Source organism: Apteryx rowi, unplaced genomic scaffold, assembly GCF_003343035.1.
Source record: "Apteryx rowi isolate R43461 unplaced genomic scaffold, aptRow1 scaffold_33, whole genome shotgun sequence".
Classification (NCBI taxonomy): Eukaryota; Metazoa; Chordata; class Aves; order Apterygiformes; family Apterygidae; genus Apteryx; species Apteryx rowi.
In genome coordinates this window covers 2870712-2893869 of record NW_020449752.1, presented here as the reverse complement: position 1 = coordinate 2893869, position 23158 = coordinate 2870712, and the positions used below count along the sequence as shown (strand labels likewise).

The window sequence follows — 23158 nt, the reverse complement described above, 5'->3', positions numbered from 1 at the left end:
AGGAYCCAGCTGAGGGTTACAGCGCTGCTCCAGATGAGACAGGCGAACGGGAAATTATTTATGTTGCTTATTCTGTCTACAAAGGCTAGAAAAGAATAAATTAACCGAACATGGAGACCTCCCTCTCTCTTTCTCTCTGACAACACGAGGCTATTGGAAAAATGAAGCTTATGCTGGAGCATCAGAAACAGCCCATTAAATGGGGAAATGCAGGAGACATTACATCAGATTCCAGATCCTGCGGATGACGAATCAGAGCAGCGTGCGTTTTCTACACCTGGCAGCTGGTTATAGCCTCTCTCCACTTGCACCAAATCACTCTTTCCAGGCTAAGGAGGGAAAGGAAGAAAAATACTGGCAGAGTAACTTTCAGAAGGTGACCGAAGTACCAGGAGGRGAAAGGCTGGCTCGGGACCCTGCCCTGCTCTCTGTGCAGGGCTGGAAAATGACCCGTTTGCATAAAAACATGACACAATTGGGTGTTTGTATCTAAGTYGGTGTTACAATATTGCAAGTCTTCAAAACACTAGGGAGAAGGTCTCCGCAATCCCAGATGAAAATACAACATTCTGAAAATACTTTTTTTTTAACTAATAGGAATAGCTGTTGAGACTCAAGGGAATAAAGCAGTTTTGGTCTTGTGTACTTCCTTGTGCTATTTGCTATCTAAACACTTCAGCTCTGTGCAGCGAAATCTGAAACTGTTTTTATGGGACGGGGAGGAAACTGCCTCCATACCTCCTTCCATCAGTGACAAGGAGAGGACTGCACAGAGGAGTTGAGCAGTATTGKGAAAAACAAAACAAAACTTACTGCTCCTAATTGGTTAATTATTTCTGCTCTCTTCAGTTTCAGAAACTGTCTTTTATAATAGTTTAAGGTTAAGTTACCAGGCACAAGCTAGACAATTTGCATCTCTGATTTTTATCTTGATTACTTGTGGGAGGGACACTGTCAGTACAACAGGAGATGATTTTGGCATACACCTGTGCCTTTTAATTTAAAATGTTGTAACAGGCTTTAAAAAGACAGACCTACTAGAGATGTGCTTAATTGCACCCAGATCTGACCCCCTCGCTAGTCTCCTAGAGGAGAGTATGAGCAGAGCCAGTTTTTAAAAAGCAGTAATTTGCTTGCATTGTTAACCAAAATTTACCCTTCCATTATCGGGTTCTGGGTCAACAGGCTGCAATTGCAGGGTCTGAAACGGCCCACGCTTCAGTGCAACCACGTTTGTTTATGTGTGCACATGCTGCTCACACAGCAATTTGGAATAAACTGAAAAGGAAAGGTGCTAAAAGCAGGGATGCTCTTATTGAAGAAATATCTCCTAAGCTGCCAGGTGAAACAGCCGCCTGAGCGTACGCTAAGCGCAAATAAGGGGTCAGAAAAGCGGTATTTTCCTGTGCCCCCATAATGCGAACACCTTTTTAAGAAAACYAGCAACCACAGCACAGCGGTAGCCCCCCTGGAATGACAAATCCGCTAAATTCCCAAGCAGCAGCGGCTGCGACCCTTCTTGGAGCTGCTGTTTAGGGCTCAGGTGGGAGCGCGGTGCAGGGGAGCAGCAGAGCGTGCGGCGGAGCCGCCCCGCCAGCAGGGGGCGCTGCTCGCTGCCCCCCCCACCGCCTCCCCCAGCGGGGGGGGCGGAGCGCCGCGATAAGAGGCGCGCTCCGATTGGCCCGAGGGCCCCCGGCGGAGGGGAGAGAGGATGAGAGCGGCGCTCTGATTGGCGAAAGGMATCCGGCGGGGGGAGTGAAGGCCCGCGTAGGGGTTTCCCCCCCCCTTCCCCGTGGATTGGGGGGCCCCTTTGCTCCCCCGGCCCCCTGACCTGGCCTCCTCCGAGTCTTTTCTGGCGGACTTTTGTGCCCCATCTTCGCGGGCAGAAGCGTTTTAGCCAATCAGCATGCGGCGTCGCGGACTGTTGCCAGGCAGATTATGGTAATGAGGTCCGGGCGGCCGCCCCCCCCTCCCGCTCTGCAGCTACCATTGTGAGGTGAGGACAGGTGGGGGGGTTTGGGGCTGCAGCGGGGCCGGCGGCGGCGGCCGGGACGCGGCACCCGCACGGGACCCCCTCAGGTAACGCGATGGGACGGTCCGGGAGGGAAGCCCGATCCGGGGGCACCGCGGGGACCCGCCAGGGGTTTTGGACTTGTTGTTTTAGTCGCACCCAAGATGGCGCCCGGAGCTGGCGGCTCCTTAGTGCTGGGGCCGGGATAAACCGTTCGCTCCCGCGAGTGGGGGGGGGAGCAGGGCGCAGTCATTCCCCTTCCCCCCCCGCGGGAGAGGTACAGTCCGTTTTCCCCCCCCTCCCTGCCCTAGTCGGGATCCCCCACCCGCCCCGGACAGAGGGAGAAGGGGCTGCCCCGACCCTTGTTCCCCCCCTCCCCGGATGGTACAGTCCGGATCCCGGCACCTCAGTGGCGCGGGGGGGGCTGCTGGAGCCATCTTGCTGCCCCCCAGCGCGGCGGGCGTTTCACCCCCRCTCCCCGCTATGGTGGGCCGCTCGTTCCCCTTGCCCCGTGGTCAGATCGCCTCCCCCTCCCCTCGGCTGCGGCGTCGTTCCCTCGCCCCTGCCCTCGCAGCGCGCCCTCTCGCCGGCAGCCCGCACCCCCTTCCTTTCCCCCCCCCCCACTCCCCCCATTTCTGGAGTGGTTGGGGCTGAGTGACCGTTGGGCACCAGCGCGGGGGGCTCATGGCGCCTCACGCTTTCTCGGGCCGGGGGGGGGGGGCACGGTCGTTATTCGCACTGGGGAACGGTGGCGGCGTGGGGGGGGGGCACCTGCGGCTCCTGATTGGCCGGGTGCCTCGCGCCCCTTTCTCCCATTGGCCTCGTTAGGGGAGGGGGGGGGGCGTCGCACCCCCTGCCCCTGATTGGCTGCCGTTGATGGAGATGGTGGGGCGCGGAGGGTATATAAGGGGGAGCAGGTGGGTGCTGCCAGACCTGCCTGGGAAGGGTTGGGGGAGGCTGGTGGTCGTGCCCTGCTTGGGGGTCTTGGGCCCCTTTTGGCCAGGGCCTGGCCTGAGGGTGGCTCTTGGGGGTCCCTTGGGTGGAAGGGCTCGAGTAGGGGCTGCCCTGGGGGCTTAGGGATGGCTGTTCCCACGTCAGGGCCTCGTGTGTGGGAGTTGTGCGTGGATGGGCTCTTCCAGGGCAGAGCGGGAGCAGGCCCGGGGAGGCAGCTTGGGCCTCGCCTCCGCCACCTCCGACCGTATGAGGTTGTCCAGTCCCCGAGGAAAGACCAAAACCCACGTGCGGACAAAAGTAATTTCAAGAAGTGAAAGCTGTGATTTTTTGCCACTGCCAAGGTGATACTGAGCTTTGTGACAGCTGTGCGGTTTGCTGCTGTCACATACACCTGTTCTCATGCTCTGTGATATGGTTACAGCATGTGGCTATCTGAACTTTCTGGTCTCTAGCTATACAGGTCTCTGGTGTTGTGTGGCTATGGCTGTTCCTGTGCCACTGTTGCATTAAAAAATTGGAAGCCTTAAAGTTGTTAAGCTGTAATAGAAAAATGAAATTTTGATTCTCTTTCAGGCCTACTGGTCCTTCTAAAGGACCCTTCTAAATAACCCTTTATAGGAAATTTCAAGCCATGTGCAAATCACCCTTTTATCTTAATTGCTCTCTGTAGACTCTTTACAAGGGGTCTTCCAGCAGTTTGTAGAGCCCAGATAAAAACAAAAAACCCCTATGACTTAGGCTATTGAACTTCATAATTCCAAGAATGAAATGGAAAGCTGGTATTTGTGATGTACTTTTTGGTATCTGTACACCAACCTGTCTCGTATATTGCTAATACATACATGGTTCTTGCAGACTTTTAAAGGATGAGCAAGTGTGAGGCTGGGTATCTTTATAAAATGCCTGCCCATGTTTCACTTCCAGTGTTTTAGTGGAAATAGTCTATGCTGAACTCTTGCTTTGTCATCTCTCTCTTTTTTTCAGTGTCCCCTCCCCCTTCATTGGTTAAACTACAAGATGAAATGCTAATGAATCATCAACTGATTTTTAAGAGGTCTCTTCATGAGTCTTATGTGGAAAAATGTAAGAAGGTGTATTTCCTAACTCAGTCCTATAATGGCTAACTTACCTGCTGAATTATGATGCTTTGGGGGATTTTGCATATGCTTCTCTTGTTAGGTGTTTAAAAAGACAATTTTATTACCCTTATAGGTATAGAATGAGCTATTGATGTAACTGTTAATATTACTATCTGGTGGAATAATTAACAACTTGTTTGTGAAGTGAATTTGGTGTGTGTTCTCGCTTGCTGTCCTCTGACACCCTTACTGCTAGCCTGCAAGGAACATCCCTAGATGAGCTCCTTATGTTAATTTGCTCTGTAGTTAGCAGCTACTTTTGAGTGTGTTTCTGGCCACCTGCAGCTGCCCTCAGCTGTGTAAACTGAATTTTAATTGACTTAAATGCAGCTAATTGTGGAGGCTGTTTTAATATTATGAGTTTTGTTTTAACTTAAACATGAGGTCAGATCCATTTGCCCATTTTATTTTCATGTTAGTAAAACATCCAGAAATAGAAGCTGTGTTGTAGCCTTTAACTGGCATTGTATGTTAAGTCACTACCTACTTTAAGATACAGATGCCTAAATTGTTCTCTGTGGTCTATAGTATTTCAGACAAACAAATGTTTTGAAAGATGCAAGTTGTTTATCTGCAGAAATAAGGTGATCTTGTTTTCTGAATTTTAAGAGCTTGAAGTAGTATAGTGATTTAATCAAGAGAAGATATGCAAAGCGGTGGGAGAGGAAGGGAAGAAGCAGCACAATTTGAAGAGTTGCCTGAGCAGGAAAAGGAATAGGAGACAAAAAATGACAAAAGGAGACTGGAGTGACACTGAGCAATGTAGTGCTGTTGGTAGGTTTTTGTTTTCTTTCAATGCTTTCTTGAAAGCTGTATACACAGCAGTGTAGCGCACAAGTTGGTAAAGACCTTTTACTTTCCTTTTTTGTTCATGTTATACTCTGACACAATGTGTTTTCCCTGTTATCTGCTTTATCATACTTCTCCCTCTATAGTTATAAACCAAATCAATTAAGTAGACAGGGTCACTGACTCGCACGGCTGAAGCCTGAGAGTTGCGGTGTATCGCAGTAGCAGAAGGTGATACTGTAGCGACCTCAGAATATGAAATATTTGAAAGGAGAGAAGAAGATGGTAACAAATTTTAGTGGCCTGCAAAAGTTCATGGAGCTGAGGATGGGAGGAAGAAATCAGTCATTGGAGTGAGTATGTAGCTGTTTARCAAATGGAAAGACAGGTGACTAATAACAGCCCGGACATAGCCAGAAATTTGATGAACTTGTCTCTTAGCCTGCTCGGAGAGTCACGAATGGGTATCGTGAGAAACAGCTGGTTATACAAGAATTAGGACTAAACAAAAATGTGCTCAGAGAGGGTGCTCATCTCTGAGTAGATCTCTAGCCTAATCCACAGTAGTCCCCCAGTGGGGTGTTAATCTCTCTTCTTGGAGTTCACCTGGAGTGCTTGATTATCTTCTGTATTTTGTGTTGTAAAGGGTTAGACTGTTAGCTACTTATCTGATACTTTGTGAACAAATAGTTGCAACATAATATCACTTTTGGTGCTTGGGCAATGTCCGTTTATGGAAAGGGTTATGTGATGCGTTGGACACAGTAGCAGAGGACTAGCCTTGAAGATCTAAGAGGTCTCTTCCAGCTCATTGTTGCTTTGATGATGGATGTGATATAATGAATCGATCTATCTACATCCTTATACGCAATTTGAGTAAAGAGTGAGTTTGTGTTTGGCTGAGTTATTCTATTTATTATATGACTAAATAAATTGAAGCAATATTTCCTTTTGTGGAAATAAATAGTCTTTGCTGTCCCAGCCCTATGTATGATTTCCATCTCTAACTCACCAGTAAAACATAAATATTGTGGTCATATATTACCTGATTACTAACATTCAGCCAAAATGCACAAGAGCCAGGGTTCCTTGAAACAATATGTGCTTCTGATGAATGAGAATGCAGAGGAAAAGACAGCAGTTGCGACTCAGCAGTCAATGAGGTTAGAAACCTAGTGCACTTCCCAGCCTTCTTGCTGCAAAGAAAGCATATTCTTGCCAAAGGATCTCAGGAAATGCACCAGCTCTGCCTTCTAGGCAAGCTGGGGTAATTAACTTAAGTGTGGGATATAGCTTTTGCAGGCACATGTGATGTTCCTTTTGAGCATAATAAATCAGTTTCATATTAAAAGCTGGAGGAAGACCCGTAGTCATAAAACCTCCTTTTGTAGCAATCTTGCTGTCCTTGCATATGGTTAGCACTGAAAAAGAGTGGTCAGTGAGCTCAGTACTTAAAGGATTAAGCTAATAACTGCTGCTATTATTGCTGCAGGGAACCCCCATCTATATGCAAGCCTCTTTTACACTAGAGAGTAAATCACATTAGCTGCTTTATGCACCATTATTGTAAAGTGGATTCTCATTTGAGATACTGCAGTGGCTTTATGACTCCCTGAGCAGGGAAGTGGACTTTTTCCCCTTGCCCAGCTTTAATATTCTCTCATCCTTGTTGTTTCAGAGAAGGGACAAAAGTGAATGTTTGACAGCCACTGGGTGATGCTTTCTAGGCAGAATATCCTTAATTAGACTCGGAGAGGTTGCTGCAGATGAAGTCCCCGGAGTTTTTGTCTCTGTATCTTCTTGTGTAGTTGCAGCATTGAAAGCAAGTATCTTTTCCTAATAGCATGTTTGCAAAGAAATTGGTCTCTTAAAAAAAAAAAAATATATATATATATATACACACACGCACACGTATGTATGTATGTGTATATATATATAGTTATAGTTATTGTTGATCTCTTCTTGGTGATGCTTTTTTCTGAATTTCAGAGCTGAGTTTTCCATTGAAGCACTGTACTGGAGGAGTCTTATTTCATCAAAAATCCTTGCATACCAAATAAAAAAGAATACTGGCTTCACTGTTATCTGAGGTCTTCTCTTAAAGCACCATTTGCTCCCATTGCAGCTCTGACCCCATAGCTGTAATGGGTTATAGGTGCACTGAAGAGGTGACATGGCATGGATGCTGTGATGCTGTCAGAGGTTAGATCTTCATAGGTACTGTCACCCTCTGGGAGTTGGCTATGGGGGTGGGCATCACCCACTGAGGACAGCAAGGCTAACAAGGACATTGGTGTTGGATAGGGAGCAAATGAGGTGCTTTGCCCCTGAGCGGTGCTTTCTCATCCTCCGGAGCAGAATGCAGGGAAGGGGGAAAGCTGCTGAATTAATAATACAGCTTCAGATAAAGCAACGTGCTGCAGAAATCGGAGAGAGGGGTTAGAGTGTATCGGAGAGATCAAAAGGAGTTCTCAAGTGAGATTTCCAAAACGATGAAGAACTGTTCAGACAGTGACACAAAGAAGCTTTCCGGGCATCGGGAGCTGCAGAAGAGAAGCATCACAGTTAATGAGATTTTTGGATTGAATGTAAAAGACAAGAACTGAAAAGGAAGGCCATAGGTCTTGGACACCAGCAGGTCCCCAGTGCATACTAAGAAAAGGAAGGTAAATGTGAACTGCATACTGAAATGAATGAGGAACCTGTTTTGGCTTGAGGAGTTTGACTTGCTTGCGCTTATCTGATGAGGCAGGCAGCTGGATTTTAGGGGTGCACAGACATCCAGGAGCATACTCCTCCTGCCCTCTGTGTCTGCTGACCAGGCTCCAACTCTGAATTGGATGCCCTGGGATTATGGTTAGCACCAAGCTGTTTCTGCGCTGTTAAGCCTCGCTGAGGGACAGGCACAGCATAGGCTAGCGTAGCTGCCCAGCTCAGAGCGTGGCTGTTCCTACCTGTGAAAACATGTAGGCACATCATAGGGGGCTCAAGGACTGGGCCTGTGGGTGCTATAACAGATTGAGCTCCATAATCGGAGCTCCAGTAAGCAGAAGCCCGGAAGAGCTTATCTGCTCATTGGGGTAGATACTTTGTGTGTCAGGATGTGCACCAGAATTTGGATATGTGCAGGGTGACATCAGCATTGAATTTAAATGGACCTTTCTTTTAAAGTAGTGGGAGCTGGGTGAGATCCTGATTCTCATTATATATTGCAGTGTTGTTTACGCTGCGTATTGTCACTMCCTTGCCCCTCTGACGCACCAGGGTGATACTGGATTAGATTTGTATCTATTATCATTTCAGCTTATGTCATCACCCAGTGTGGACTGGGTGAGGCATGCCTGCTCTTTTGAGGAAGAAAATGCTGTCGTCTTAGTTACTGTAAGTGGTTTAGCATCTTGCATATTGGCATTGCTTCCTGCTTATGCTCATGCTGCTTCTGAGGTTGTATGTAAATGTTGGGGAGGTGACAGAATGCAGCCAATGCATTGGGTGGCAGGTCTCATTGCGTGCGCGTGCGGCCCCTCGGACACAGCAGAGCCTCCCGGCGACGTGCTTGCCTTCTGAAAATGTCCAGTGCCTGTGATATGTTTGGGGGGAAAAAAAATCAACAGTTCCAAGGGATTCATGGGCAAGTAGCGTGCAGAGCAAGCAGAGAGTATTCCCTTGTATGCCAGCTGTGCGGCAATAACTGTACTTTGACGCTTATTCCTGAAGTTTTACACTTATTGCTGCTGGGAAACTAACAAAGCTTCCAACCAAATCCTTCAAAGGAAAAGGTAGTTTCTTTACATATATCTCCATAACTGCTGTTGCTAACAGGTTTAACGTAGACACTGCATACCCTAACATAGTAATCGTGATTCCTCTGCAGCTAATTTAAAAAAAATATTGTGGCCGTGTGCTAAGTTGGACATCTGTTGCTTCCTTGTGCASTGAGACATCTCTGCTGAGAGAAGACCATAGGGAAATCTTTAAGATATTGAGACACCGTGGCTGTCAGTGTCATAACTGTAGTGGATTTTGATGAGAGGATTTAAAGAAGAAAATAAGGTCATGTGGGATTAATTAGGGAGAGTGTCCTATGCAGAAGGACGAGTTGGGAAAGTTAGTTCAGTCTTTTCTGTCATCAGTGTTTGGAAACTTACTCGGGTGTTTGTGTTTCTTGGCAGTTTCCTTGTCCCTGACTTCGGGGCAGACGATGCTTTCCAACTCAACTGTTTCTAAATATCCTAGCCATAAGGGCGGATCTTGTTTTTGCTGTTGCCTTTTGTACCAGCTAAACTTCAGTGCTTGCTCCTGCCATCCTGGTTGGTGCCTGTGGTTCCAAGTTTYTGGGGAAATATGCTTTCCTGTGTATTTTGGTGGTGATAACAGAAATGATAAGATTAAATGGAGATCCAGTCTTTGGTAGGAATGCACGCTGGAGGGATAGATCTTAAGATGTGTTTTAAAATGCGTAATTTGAAAGCTTCGGCAAATTCTGCAGCTTCTAAAATTGGCTGTTAGTGTTACATGAATGGCTGGGCGCAGGGTATATTTTCTTCACTTCTGTGAAGAACAGCAATAATGTGATGGTGACATTTATAGAAACTGCACCACCGAGGCACTGAATTTGGCTCAACCTTGCCTTTTTTTCTGAGATTCGAGATCAGTGCTAACCTTTAGAACCATGACAAACCTGAAATATACTATCTTCTGCTTTCTCTTCCAATTTTTTGAGCCCCTTTTTTTTTTTTTTTTGAGATTTGAAGTTTAATGTCCAGTTTCATCTCTTAAAGACCTCTTTAGTCTCCTTTCTACTCAAGGTGTAGGAGTTACTTGTGCCAAAATGAGTCAGCAGGAGAGAGTCAGCATCTTCCTTCAGACCGCCAATAAATAGCTGTTTGTCGGGAAAGTCAGCCAAAAATTCTGCTACCTGTTGCACCGTGTGGATTTGGCCATAACTCTGTTTTTCTCTTAATTCAATTACTGGCTGGTTTAATTGAATTTGTACTAACTAGATGATTATATTAAAAACAAAAATCGTTGAAACCTCTAGCATTTATTTTCATTGTTCTAAGCAATTAGGTCCAGGGTAATGGATTAAACTATTGGCTTTTGTTATTGCAATTACCTGAATGGGTTCTTGGTTAATAATGACAACAGTGGAGAGACAGAGCTGTTTGGGGTAAACAGAGCCAAACAAGACTGACAGGATAGACTGTTAATTTTCTGCCAGGGTGGTTCAGATTTTGGTGCTGACACAAATGCTGTCGTGTTTCATGCAGGCTCTTCTAGACCTCTTGGTGACCATATAGCTAACAAAATGAGGGGTGGAGGTCAGTGGAAGGGACAGGATTAGATGTGTGGAAATGCCTGAATTAATACTTGATGATATAGCAAGGGGCTTTGAGATAGCTGGATGAAAGGTACTATGGCAGGACAGGTAATATTTATATATTGGAGCCTATGTGTGCCRGAGACCCTAGCTTTCAGCACTTGGAGAGCAGGGTGAGGTGTTTACCAGTCCTAAGCACTGTTCATTTTTCCTCACTAATGAGATCCTCTAGCTAAAATGTTGCACACGGATACAACACTGTAATTTTTTTTTTTCCTTTTCTCTCCTGCACTTTGTCTGGAGCTTTTATCTAAAGTAATAGCTATAGAGAACATAGCTATAAAGAGATRTATAACAGAGAGCCTATATAATAGCTATAGAGAGCTATTGAGATAGCATTTCTGTTCCTTTATCCCAGAATCTAATGATAAGAGTCTAACGTGAAGTCCAAGCAACCATCACACCTCTCCTCGGTCACCCCTTTTGTGGGAGATCACATGGTACATATATAGTATTTTGGTCAGCATGAGAAAGCCAATGTTTGGCTGCRGTCGCCAACAGCGGCATGACTTACTGTCTAAAATTGCCCAGAAGTAACTTTCCCAAAGTGTTTCTTAGTATATGTGGAAGTAACGTGATTTTTCCCACTGTTCAGTTCAGTGACGTTATCCTGAGATGTCTCTGTACTATTGATTTATATGTTCTGGCTAAGACCAGTGGTACAGTCAGTGCTCAGGTCTGCAAAGCTTATTCGTTGCTGGTGAAATCAGCAGAAGGCAGAAAGTGCCTGCTTCTTTCTCCCTTATCTTTTTTTAGCTTGTCAGTGACAAGCCAACTGCTAGCATTTATGGGAATAAATTATGACTAAAATAATTTGCATTTAAAATGCAAATGAATGAAAGCGTCAGCGAGGAGCCTTCTGCTTTCTTGCTGGTGCACAGACGGGGTAGTGGCATTGGCTCAGCCCAGCGAGGCACTCGGTATAAAATCAAKTTAATTGGTCTAGCTGAAAAATGAAATGGGCTCAGCCTCATGCTAATTCCTGGGCCTGTGATTTAATATGACATTAGAGACGAAGGATTGGGAAGGTGCTGAACCACTGACTAAACCAATCACCTTCGCTGTAAATTACACTTCTGCGATTCCCAATGGCAGATTGAGGGGCTCCGATAAAATTGTAAGAGGTGAATAAAACCTAGCATAGAAGCAATTTGTCAGGATCTTCAGGCTTACATCAGTTAGAGTTTGAATTTCATTGTTTTTCTAAAAGTCATCTATTGCACCACTGTCTGAACACCAACYGGAACTGCAGCTTTGTACAAGGCGAAAACTGCTTGTAAATGTAAAGCTGTTTGATTCTTGGGGAAAAAAGAACTCTTTCAGATGAACAGAGAAAACAGTGATGTCTCTGAACTTTGTCTTTTCTTGTTAGAAACTTAGGTTCAATTTTCTGCATTGTTTATTGATTTCTAGGCATTTAGATGCCAGAAGGGCTGTGCTAAGAGGTCAGGACAAGAGGCAATGGATGCAAACTGAAACACAGGAATTCCATCTGAATAGAAGAAAAGTGGGGGGGGGGTGTTTGTTTTTTCTGTGAGGGTGACTGAGCACTGGAACAGGTTGCTCAGAGTGGTTGTGGAGTTGCCATCCTTGGAGATATTGAGAAGCTGTCTGGACGTGATCCTGGGCAATCTGCTTTAGGTGACCCTGCTGGAGGAGGAAGGTTGGACTAGATTTCCAGAGGTCCCTTGGAACCTCAACCGTTCTGTGATTTAGTGAAGAATATTCTGTGACTGCTTGTGGCTGAGCTGGGAAGCGCAGGAGGAATTCGGTATAGCCCCTCAGTGCAGTTGTTGCAATTCTTGGCTTGTTTSCTCCTCAGTAGGACGTGGAAAGTATTATACAGCAGAACCTGAGAATGGGAGATGAGAATGCACGTGTTCATAAAGCCAAGGCTGCTTTACTCTAGCAGTCTGTTCCTGCGGTGCAGTAGCTGATAACACCACACATCCCCTTTTAATCGCAGCCAAAACTGATTGATTGTGTTGTACTCTGTTTTAATATCTCAGTCTCTTCTTTCTTTATAGCCATGTTACTGAAGATCATCTTGTCCTCTGGAAGTAGAAACACAGTGAACAGATGAATCTATTCAGCCAGACATTCCTCCAGTAGATATCATCATGGAGCACCACAGCAGGGAGGAGATGGACTCGAAAGAGGAAAGTCCTCAGGTGTGGGCTGACTCTGCTGAGCAGGAACAGAATACTGCTCAGGTGACTAGTGCCTTCCAGAGCTCTCGGCATCTGCTTGGAYGGAGTCGGGCTTGCTGCAGTGGCTTAGTGAGCAGGTGTTCCCATTTGCTGTCTTGTAGTCTAGAAACTCAGCTTTCATTTGAGAAGAACTGTAAAGATGTCTGTGATGATTTCGAATGAAAGGTTCAGAAAGTGAACTGCGTACACCACTGCAGTGAGTACACAGGCATCTGAAACTCGAGCTAAATGAAACCTGCCAGTGGCTGTATAAGTGTCAGTGTCTAAATATATGTATAAGCATGTGAGAAAGTGACAGGGTATTCAGATTAATGAATATTAACAAAATCTGTGGTCGGTGGCAGCCCATTTTGACGGCATCAGTTGAATCAGTTTGAGTTGTGGGTGGACCTTGGGAAAGTAATAAGAATAATTTTTTTCCAGTGAGACATCTGGACAGTGGGGAAGAGAAATGTTAATTGTCAGTGACTAAACGTCAAATTCTTATTTATGCAGTTAGCTACTCTGTTTCTGAGACAATGCAGCTGAGAATTTCTAGAGGACTGTTAGCTGGCTTGTGCTTATGAACATCTTATGAAAAGAGGGTGCTGCATGACAGTCAACCCACAATCCTAGAAATCCTGGCTTTCCTGATAATTTTCAGCTTTGAAATTTGCAAAGAAAGACAATTTCCGATGGCCTGTTTCCTTTATCTGTAGGGTGGGATAACCGTACTGTTCCTCGCACATGGCTGTTACAAGGTTTGCAGTGTTCCCTCCAAATGTGAAGCGCTGCATGCATYGTTACCGTAGGGTTTGCATGAGGAGTTATTGTACAGAATCGRTACTTAGCATCCCTGTAAGAGCACTAGGTGTCTTCTGAGACATAGTCTGAAAGGTGAAGCAAAGAAAACAAAATATGTAACRGTGGTTTCATTTTATGTGAAAATACAATATTTGCATATTGATCTGTGAGGATACTTTGAATATGGATATTAAACTAGTTTCCTGCTAACTGTCCCATTTTTGCCATGTGGTAAAAATACTTTGCAATGTGTAAAGGGCATCAAAAGGTAAACATGCTTCTATTACCATTGGAGTTAAGTATTGTAGCTCATTTCARGTAGGCCACTGATTATTATTTGTGATCATAATTTTTGGTCAAAAGCAATTTGGATTTGAACTGCTGCCCTGGAGAGAACTTGTTCTAGTAGTCCTTGGAATCATTGCTTAATGCTTTCAGTTATATGTTTCTGTATTTAAACAGTTGAATTTTTCTACTGATACTGCATGTTCCTGCTACAAGGAAAGCAATCAAGCACATGCTGTTGCTGCCTCATCATAGGTACAATACTATTACTTGAAGTAGCGTCAGAAAGTTAATACAGTGTTAGCCATTCATCAAGCAACAAAATAATTACCTCTAACTACAGAGCTAGCTGAATAAAAGTAATAACATCATAAACCCAGAAAACAATATGGAAAGAAAGAGGGGGAAAAAAACACACCAATAAATCCCACAGGTACACGAGTTCAAATCTGAACTTCCTTTAAAACAATCTATAGCAGAAGTAGTGATCCAAGGACTTTTAGAAGGTGCTCTTTATAGCGGATAGGTCTTGAGTTAAAATGCAGAGTAAAAGAGAGAAAGTGGTGGTAGTTTTTATGTCTGGATTTCTATGTTGCTGGCATCATTTAGATGAGGCTTTTAGTATGAATTATATAATAAGTTTTATGTTGTTTCCAAAACAATTGGCTAGGTAGTTGGGACACAGAGTATTTCCTACTTTCCAAGACGCTTCTGCAGCTTGCGCTTTTAGTGTGGTTTCCCAAAGGCGTATGTCTGCAGAAATTTCAGCATAGGATCTGTTTTTCTTCCAGGTGCACTTTGTCCCTGAAGGGGGGACAGTGGCACAGATTGTGTACAGTGATGACCAGGACCGTCCCTCGCAGCAAGTGGTCTACACGGCAGATGGCACCTCCTACACCTCCGTGGACACCTCGGAGCACACGCTAGTTTACATCCATCCCGTGGAAGCTACGCAGGCATGTGTGGTCCTGAGCCCACCCCTTTCTGGCCCCCTGAAAGAGAAACAGYCTTGTTCAAAACTAAAGCCAGCTCCCAGCCAAGTGAGGTGACTGGAAAATGGCTGGCAGTCGCACTTGCGATGCTTCTATCTGCCCATTGGTGAATAGAGGCTTCACACTGTTGGTTCCAGTCTGATGTGCAAATGTAGTAATCAAAGGATGCTGGGCTATAAACTATGAAATGCTGGTTATTTTGCTAGAGGTGGACGAGATTGTAATTAGATCAAAGGTGTTTTCAAAAGCACTGATAATCTCTCCAGAAATTCTGCCTCTGTTGTATTCAGTAAAAAGCTAATTGATTCAGACATCAATGGCTATAAGAAGGACCCGTGCTTCTTCTGGAAGAGGAGTCCTTGTTTTGCACAGTGCTGTCCTCATAATTAATAGTAGCAATAAGTCTTCTGTTTTTGCAGAGGATCCCAGCATATTTAATCTAATTTTGCAGTCTTTATTCAGAGAAGGTGTTGATTTCATAGGCCTAGGCTTTGTTTTATATAATTATATTAAATATCAAATAGCTTTTGTCTCTGACGGCATGTATTTATCCGGGGAGTTAACACGGGATGCATCCGTACCTCTGTGTGGATAGATAAGAGTGAGGAGCAGACGGATTTTGTCAGGAATGTTTCTGCTGACGTGACAGATCAGTAGCACTACAAAGGGCGCATACTTGACACTCGAAGCCGCACTGGCATAGCCTTGTGTGCCGTGGTCTGTCTGTTGTGCAGTTCCTAGCTAGTACATGAAAGAAATTTTCCTGTGGTGGGATGATCTGAGAGGGTAAGATATTATAAGATATTGTACCTCCGAGGAAGTTACTGACCAAGTTACTCCAAACCTTTTTGGCTTTTATCTTTTTGTCCGAAAGACCTGGAGTGTACTAGTAAGAGACTAACGTACAATGGAGAACAAATCATCAGAAAGCACTAATGGAATTCTTATTATGCAATGTTTTATTTTGTAGGAGCCAGGAGCTCTGGTATTTTCCAGTTTTGGAAAAGTGAGCAAGGCTGACCTCAGTCAATGCTTAGTTTTCCCCTGAGTCTTGCTCTTCCCAGACCCTGTAAGTGGTTGTGATGATTCAATGAGGGCTAATCTTGCAGACTACTGAAAGAGCATTGGAGTTGCCATCTCTTCTATGAAATTGAAAAACAATTTAATGACCATAGCAAATTCACATGTAGGACATATCTGTTACCCGATGCTTTTTTCTGAGGAGGTCTCTTGTGAACTGGCAGAAAGATAAAGTTAATAATTATCTTCTGTCCTGCTCTCAATTATTGTGTAGCTTCCATGCATCTTCTGCATTTCATCCTGTTGAATTGATTCACATCGGCAATCGGCAGTGATTTTTCCATTTTAAAAAAATCTTGTGAAGCTCTGAGTATATGGATGACAAGTGCCGTATAAATATGATACTATCTTTTTATGGAATACTGCCTAATTTTAGTCTAATTTTGATGTATGTAGGCTCACTTGGGTAAGTTGAATTAATTTGCTGTGGTGATAGGCACACTAACAATTAGCAGAATAAATTATTTGTACGTAGATTGTTTCTTGGCGATAGCGCAATTCTTGTGCGAGTTGGGAATAACCAACCCCAAGGCTGGTTTGATAAGCCTTTTTCACTTTGTCTAGACTCTGTTTACAGATCCGTCCCAAGTGGCTTACGTCCAGCAGGATGCTACCACGCAGCAGGTAAGAGACATTGTTTCTCTTGGGCCTGAAACTATAAGGGAACTGTCGTAGAAGGTAAAGGGACATTGTTGTGGTGGTGGAGACAGATAAGCTACTTCTGAATTTGTCAAGTGACAGTCTTCATTCATTTACTGTCATCCCAGTGATAATGAGCAAAAAGCTTACAATAACGAGGCTGTATTATCTTGGCTACCTTGTGCATGAATGGCAGTAAGCTCGGACTCTCTAAACTTTTTAAGCTTTTAAATTCGCGTGCCACAAAAATTCTAATTTCCTGCCCCAGATATTAAGAGAAGTCTTCCAACAGTGTCCCTTTAAATGACTTAATAAACCGATGTGACTAACTTTATTTTAACGTCATTCTGGAAGGACTGGGATTGCAGTTGTCCTCATATGGATTCTGATCCAAATACCTTGAAGTCTATGAAAGACTTTCGAGGGAGAGAAATTGTTTTTGGATCAAGTTCTATATTTATTGGAAATTTCTTAGGGAAGCAGCTGCAAAACCTGAAGAAGTTCAATTACTGGGTCCCATAGCTTACCTCGGTGTCCCAGGTGTTCTGCCTGGTCTTCTCACTAGTATGAAGTGGACTAGAAACAGAATGAAACTGGAGGCTGTTATGAGGTTTTGATAATACAAGATTTTAATTGCCTTTCTCCTGCATGGATGTGAAGGATTTGTTCTTAATTTTAACTAGCATCTTTGAGGACTGGATGGTGATAATCAGGTATAGGTGCTTTCAGATCAAGATCTCTAGTTCAAATTCTACTTGTCGTATTGACTTGAAATCATTGCTGATAGATGACTTTTTGGTGGCATGTGTGAATTGATGTTTTAGATCTGAATCATTACTAAAGTCACTAAAATGCATATCTGTTGGCATGCCTGGGGAGGAATGAAGGGTTAAATATGCATTGTCAATAAGCTTTTTAACTGCTAAAAGGAGACCACCTAAACTGTTGTGGCACCGGCAGGAAACCATGTGACTGACACAATAAAGGTGTGTCGTCTTGTTCTTTGAATGTRTTTGGAGGTGTCACTTTGAATTTTTTTTGCCAGATCAAACTTCTTTCATAAAGAAGCCAAGAAATCCCACTTAACTGTTTTAAACCACGCTTTTCCAACAAGCGTTACTGGTAAATACATGATCCAATTAACTGAATGGCTGTTATATATGCRGTGCACGTGACCCACTGACGTAGCAGCAGAGTTTGGGAGCTGTTACTCTCATATGTTGAATATCAAGGGCAAAAGTACTTGTCTGTATGTTCTCAGCCTGTCCTTCCTCCCTTCCAGCGTGGTCTATGACAGCAGTCCCAGCAGAGATGGTCTTTTGCTTGTGAACAGTTAGTATATCGTTAGAGCAGCTACTGCTTTTTCAGGTGTTTGATTTATACATGTCATGTGTGACACCCCCCGACTAATCATGAATCTTAATAACYAAAATTCCTCCTGTCTTTCAAAATAAACATTAGAGGGAATTTAAAAGGGATTCAGAGGTTTTTCAAAATGATGCCTGTATTTCTTGCAGTGTCTGACATGGAAAAGAAAGGAAAGATGCCTTTGAAGTGCGATTAGTAGTAGGAAATGCTAACGTGTGGTACAAATAGACACAAGCTTGTACGAACTTCTCGTTGCTGGCAGGCCTGGAGGTGTGCCACCGCATAATGATGCCTTTTCTATTGCCACTTGGCATCGGGAATGTCAATACCAGGCACTTAGGTTCAGCTGTTGTCTTGGCGGCTTCCTGTTCACTTTGACACTGTTCCCTGAAGTCTTTTTGCTGTAGTTTTCAAGCAGTTTCATAAATTACTCTTATTACCCCTTTAAACAAAACAACCAGATTCAAAGTTTTAGGACTGTATCTGCTTATGTTTTGGATTTTCTTGCCTGCTCCTTGAGAATGCAGGTTCTGGGYCAGGCTTTTGAAGAACTGGACTGAGTTACTGCTCTGTAATGTCCTGACTTATGTTTCCTCTGAGTTACTGCTCTATAATGTCCTGACTGGTGTTTGCTCTCAGCTGTGTCTGCTCTCACCCACCCTGGAATCTGGGCTGTGCTGTTGTTGCCCCAAAAAAACCAGAATTTCTCCCTTCTGTCTGTCTGGCGGCACGCTTCACTGCTCTCTTTTATTTTATATTTATTAAACTCTGTAGAGGGGCAAGGGCTTTTCTTTTAGTCCAAAAGCTGTTTAACAGTCAGAGACAAACTAGAGCCCACACAATGTTAAGCACAGAGAAGGATGAAAAAGCACTTGGGAAAACAGTGCTGATACCTGTATAGATAAGCAGAACTCAAAAGGCAGGAAAGATAATTCCTGGGATCTTAATTTTGCTTTGGTTTATTGCTGAATAGATGGGAGCAGCAAATTAATGTGTGTAATAGTATTCATTAATTTTCATGTTACTACACAAGGAAATGAGTAGAAAAACAGAACCAAAAATGTGCAGTGTAGCTGAATAACATAATGAAAAATGAGAGGATTCCAGCAATTATTTTTCGAGTGCTTGATCTTCCAACCAGGTTAATACACCCTTTTGTTTCTATGATGTATCCTGGTTTGCTTGACAAAAAGAAACATAGGAAAAGGTAGGAGATATCTCTTGGGATTTTTTGTTTGTTTGTTCCTCTCCCCTAAAGGAAAAAGGGAAAAAGGAGGAGGAAAATTTGGAGAGAGAGGAAAAACCGAAGACTCCATTCACTAGCTTTACCAAGAGCTAAAGAGCTCCTCGCACTTGTTTCTAGTGCAGTTTGAATTCCAGGCTGGATAGGAGCTTAAGTTAAAGCTAAAAGTGGGAGACAGGAGATTCAAAAGCTGCAAAAGCTGGATTGAGCTTTGAAGCCTTTTCCTTTGTCCCAAATGCTTTTTCCCAGACTTGGATGTGTTTGGATCTGCAGGTTTTGTCTGAGCCCATCACMCCTACTAAAAACACCCTTAAAATGCTGCATTTGGGGCCTAGTGTAGGATTCCAGGGAGTTTTGCATGCAGGGCACTGCCCGTATGTAAGTGATTGATGGGAATGACGCAGTGCTAAAATGAGTGCCTATAATTTTAGGTAACTGTGCTCTTGCCTGCTGCTGCTCAGAGCATGAATCCCACCAACCTGTCCGTGCTCGGCAACGTTGCCGAATCCCCCCAGCAAATGGCTCTGGAGCAGGGTCCACAAGCAGATAGAGTAAGTTGCCAGGCACCCTTTTCTTTTAAATGTGAAAGTACACTGATTTCATTGCTGCACTGTCTCAGGTGATGAAGCATGTCTGAGTGATACGGGAGGCGATGCAAGAAAGTTCTAGCATAGGTTTGTACTGTCTTTCGTAGTCTCATCATGGAGTGTGGGKTTTTTTTAGGAGAGATCATGTAGCTAACGTACAGAGGAACCTGTTCTACAGATTGTTTTATCTTGAGCAACCACGTTAAAATATTCCTTTCAGCTTCGAAAATCAAATTTAGCAGAGGGCATAACTCTTGACTGTCACATAGGACCAATATCCTCTGTGTCTCTTTGCCACTCTCTTAAAACAGCTTTACTGTGTATAGTATTTCTTGTTCTCTGAGAAACCTGCGTGAGTGATGGAGTATTCTGTGCATACACATCAATTTATTTTTGCTTTCTTTGTAGGGAAAGTGAAGGAAAATCTTTATTAAAATTAGAGAGAAAATACAATCCCCTTAACTGTCCTCCATGTCTCATAGTTCATATCTAATCCTGGTGTTATCTCCTCCCTTATTGATCTCTACATGTGTGCTCTGGGGATTGTTTTCATTTGATTGTAAAATAGGAGACAAAAGATCGTGTGCCAAAGTGCAGGGTTCTTGCACTTTTACTGAAGAAGCTAAAACATAGCTTTTAGGCTCTGGATAATTTCCACGAGCGTGAGTAGGGCCTGGGCTTTGTTTCAGATCTCCTCTGATTTCAGTTTGCTGTCCTGAGAAATCGGTCCCTGTCCGGGTAAAGCAGGTAGCAACACAGAGCTGTTCTGAGTGAGATTCTCAGCAGCGGAGATGTGAAAGATCCCTCTGCAATCGTTTATCATGCAGTTTCCCTTGCCCTTCTTTCCATTACCAAAGGAAATAGAAAGAGGAGACTAGCAAGAGCTTTCATTGCTTGTCTTTGTGCGAGTGTGTTTTTTACTTTCTCAACGGGGAACTGACTTTGACTGTTTGACTGTTTTGTCCTCAGGCATCACTACCGGTGCATAACCAGGTGTTACCTCCTATGGAGGCAGTGGATGGTTCTGACCCTTTAGCACCTTTGCAGAATCAAATGGGAAGGATGGAAACAAAAGAGGAAGATGAAGATGATGAAGATGAGGATGAAGACGGGGAAGACACTGACATGGATGAATGGGATCCAGATCCACCTCGACCTTTTGATCCCAATGATCTGTGTAAGCATATCAGGAAGCATAYAGTGTATTAGCTGCCCCTTGCCTTTCTTCTCCCTCTTCCCCTAGCCTGTTAGAAAATGGAGGTAAAGGCCATTCAGATTTTAGCAGTAATAACTGGTTCCCTGAATTATACCCAGAAACGTATACTCATATTGGGCTGCCTCATTCAAAGACAGGATTCTCTCTTAGGTGGAGTCTCCAAGCAGCTTTATTCTTTACTTTGCAGAAGGCTGCCCTGTCTAATGTTTTAAAACGTAGACAGGCTATTGGAATAAATGTTCCTACAGCTGAGCCAAAGATGTTTAGAGAAAGATAATGCTGTTAAAATGTTTCTGAGCTGGTGCCTGAATATCTGCCTGATATTCGTGTCCTCTTTGACTTTGTGTTGTAGGGTGTGAGGAGTGTAATAACGCGCATCCCTCTGTGTGTCCAAAACATGGACCTCTGCATCCAATCCCAAACCGGCCCGTGCTGACCAGGGCAAGAGCCAGCCTCCCCCTGGTGCTGTATATAGACAGATTTCTGGGAGGTGTGTTCTCCAAAAGGCGTATCCCTAAACGCACGCAGTTTGGACCTGTGGAAGGACCCCTGGTTAGACAAACCGAACTCAAAGACTGCTACATCCATTTGAAGGTGTGTGTATATGTATGTGTGAGAGAAAAAGGGAGGAATTTGTGCCTAAATTTTGATTTCCGTGGGTTTGAATCTGTTGCTTTGACTTGATCAGTTACTTCACCGGAGACCTTCTGTTACTTCCATCTCTTACTGTAATTCAGCAACACCCAGCTTGCTTTGATGTGAAATCTACAGCTACTCATGTTATTCATGGAGACACAGTCACGGTGAATACTGTGACATTATGGTGGTATGATGTATAGGACTCATAATATTGAATGCAGTGAATCACTCTCACATGGGCTGAAGCAGCATCTGGACATAAAAATAGTTGCTCTATCTCAGGATGTTTTGCAGCCGTAATTTTGTGTCATGCTGTAATTTAAGTTAAAAATATTTCTTCTTCCGCTTTCCCTCCTTCATCCCCCAGGATGTAGGAGAGAGGAGAGCCCCTCTCCTCTCACCCCCACCAAGTCTGTTTGCATGAGGTATAATGGATTTGACTAACTCTGATCTGTTTATTTACTGGTCTGATTATAGCAGTTGGTCCTTTATTTGATGGAGATAAGGTACACAATCCCTAGAGGGACCAGTACCTCTTAAGACAGTGCTTCTATGACAGTCAGTGTCCGACAAAGAAGTCATGACCCCCGGCAGATTCACGAACCCAACAGAAGTTGGGTTGCAGAAGCAGTGCTTCCAGCTTGAGGTGGTGTCATGAGCCAGGAAAGAAAAGGAGAAGTGGGGCTGCCAGTAAGAAACATCTGACAACTGACGCCATATAGCCTACTAGAGCTCCAGCTTCTTGTGCCTCGTCTGTAGTTATGTGCCAAGTACTGAGCCTGACCATTTTGATGAATGCTTCTTCCCCTTGAAAGCCATGGAAGGGCCCACCGTGTCTCCCTAGTTAAATCGGTATCAGTTTTTAAGTATTTTCCTAAATGTTGCCTGTTTCTGAATCCCTCTTAGCAAAGAGAAAATATCAGCTATGCCTTTTTTGCTTTCCTGATGTAAAAGTTGCTTAGTCACGATAAGGTTGTGGGGTTGTTTTTTTTTGGGGGGGGGGGTGGATGTTGGTAGAAACTCAAGATGTTTTGAACCTGTGGTCAGACAGTGACTATTATATGTAATTGGATTTTACTACAGGTGTCTCTTGATAAGGGTGACAGAAAAGACAGAGATTTGCAAGAGGACTTGTGGTTTGAACTTTCTAGCGAGGCTCTTTGTAACTGGATGATGTTTGTGCGTCCAGCTCAGAACCATTTGGAGCAGAACCTGGTAGCATATCAGTACGGCCACCATATTTATTATACGACAATTAAAAACGTGGAGCCCAAGCAGGAGCTCAAGGTATGGCATTGCTCGTGTTTCGTGACTCATCTTTCCGCTGATGGAATCAAGCCTTAGAGTTGCTATGTAATAAGTGCATCTCCAAGTGCCGGCAATGATTGCTGTAAATAGGTGGAACAATTTGTTAGGGTCTTTTTTTTTCCGTAATAAAGCATACAGTGGCCTGAACCAAATGTCACTGAGGTCAGTAGTCAGCCACTGACTTATAGAATTTAAATGAGCTTTGGTTCAGACCTTAAATGAGGAAGTTTAAAGGAAGAGTATGTAAATGATTTGTCTGTCACTGCCATGCTTTACAGCACATATTTTGCAGATGCAATCTAATTTTTATTGCAGCAGTGTTGTTCTCTTCGGTTCTGGATGCCCTTTCCTGTTAGTTCTGCGTGCCCTTGGCTTGTTTTCTGGTGCCTTAAGTGAATATGGTCTCTCGCTTTACCTGGCTTTTCTGTTCCTGGAACTTTCGCAACTTTGCATGTGGAAAATTATAACGAATATTGTAACTTCCCTGTGAGCTACTTGTTGTTCCCTCTAAGAGTGTTTTGATTACTTTAAACTC

The 23158-nt window shown here is 44.0% G+C and overlaps 1 protein-coding gene across 14 annotated transcripts in view; it reads left to right on the top strand.

Annotated features, from left to right (window-relative positions):
* Positions 1-1934: 1934 nt before the first annotated feature.
* Positions 1935-23158, top strand: part of PRDM10 (PR/SET domain 10) — a 48388-nt gene continuing 27164 nt past the window's right edge. For 4 of the 14 annotated variants that reach the window (XR_003254496.1, XM_026071694.1, XM_026071691.1 and 1 more), the window contains exons 1-9: positions 1996-2079; positions 3950-4048; positions 12301-12486; positions 14343-14507; positions 16188-16247; positions 19305-19424; positions 20430-20637; positions 21029-21270; positions 22399-22602. Coding sequence is in view for 13 of the 14 variants with exons in the window: in XM_026071694.1 (XP_025927479.1) it covers positions 12394-12486; positions 14343-14507; positions 16188-16247; positions 19305-19424; positions 20430-20637; positions 21029-21270; positions 22399-22602 (1092 nt within the window). In the remaining variant the exon portion in view is untranslated. The other 10 variants (XM_026071687.1, XM_026071685.1, XM_026071690.1 and 7 more) reach the window with 10 other exon arrangements.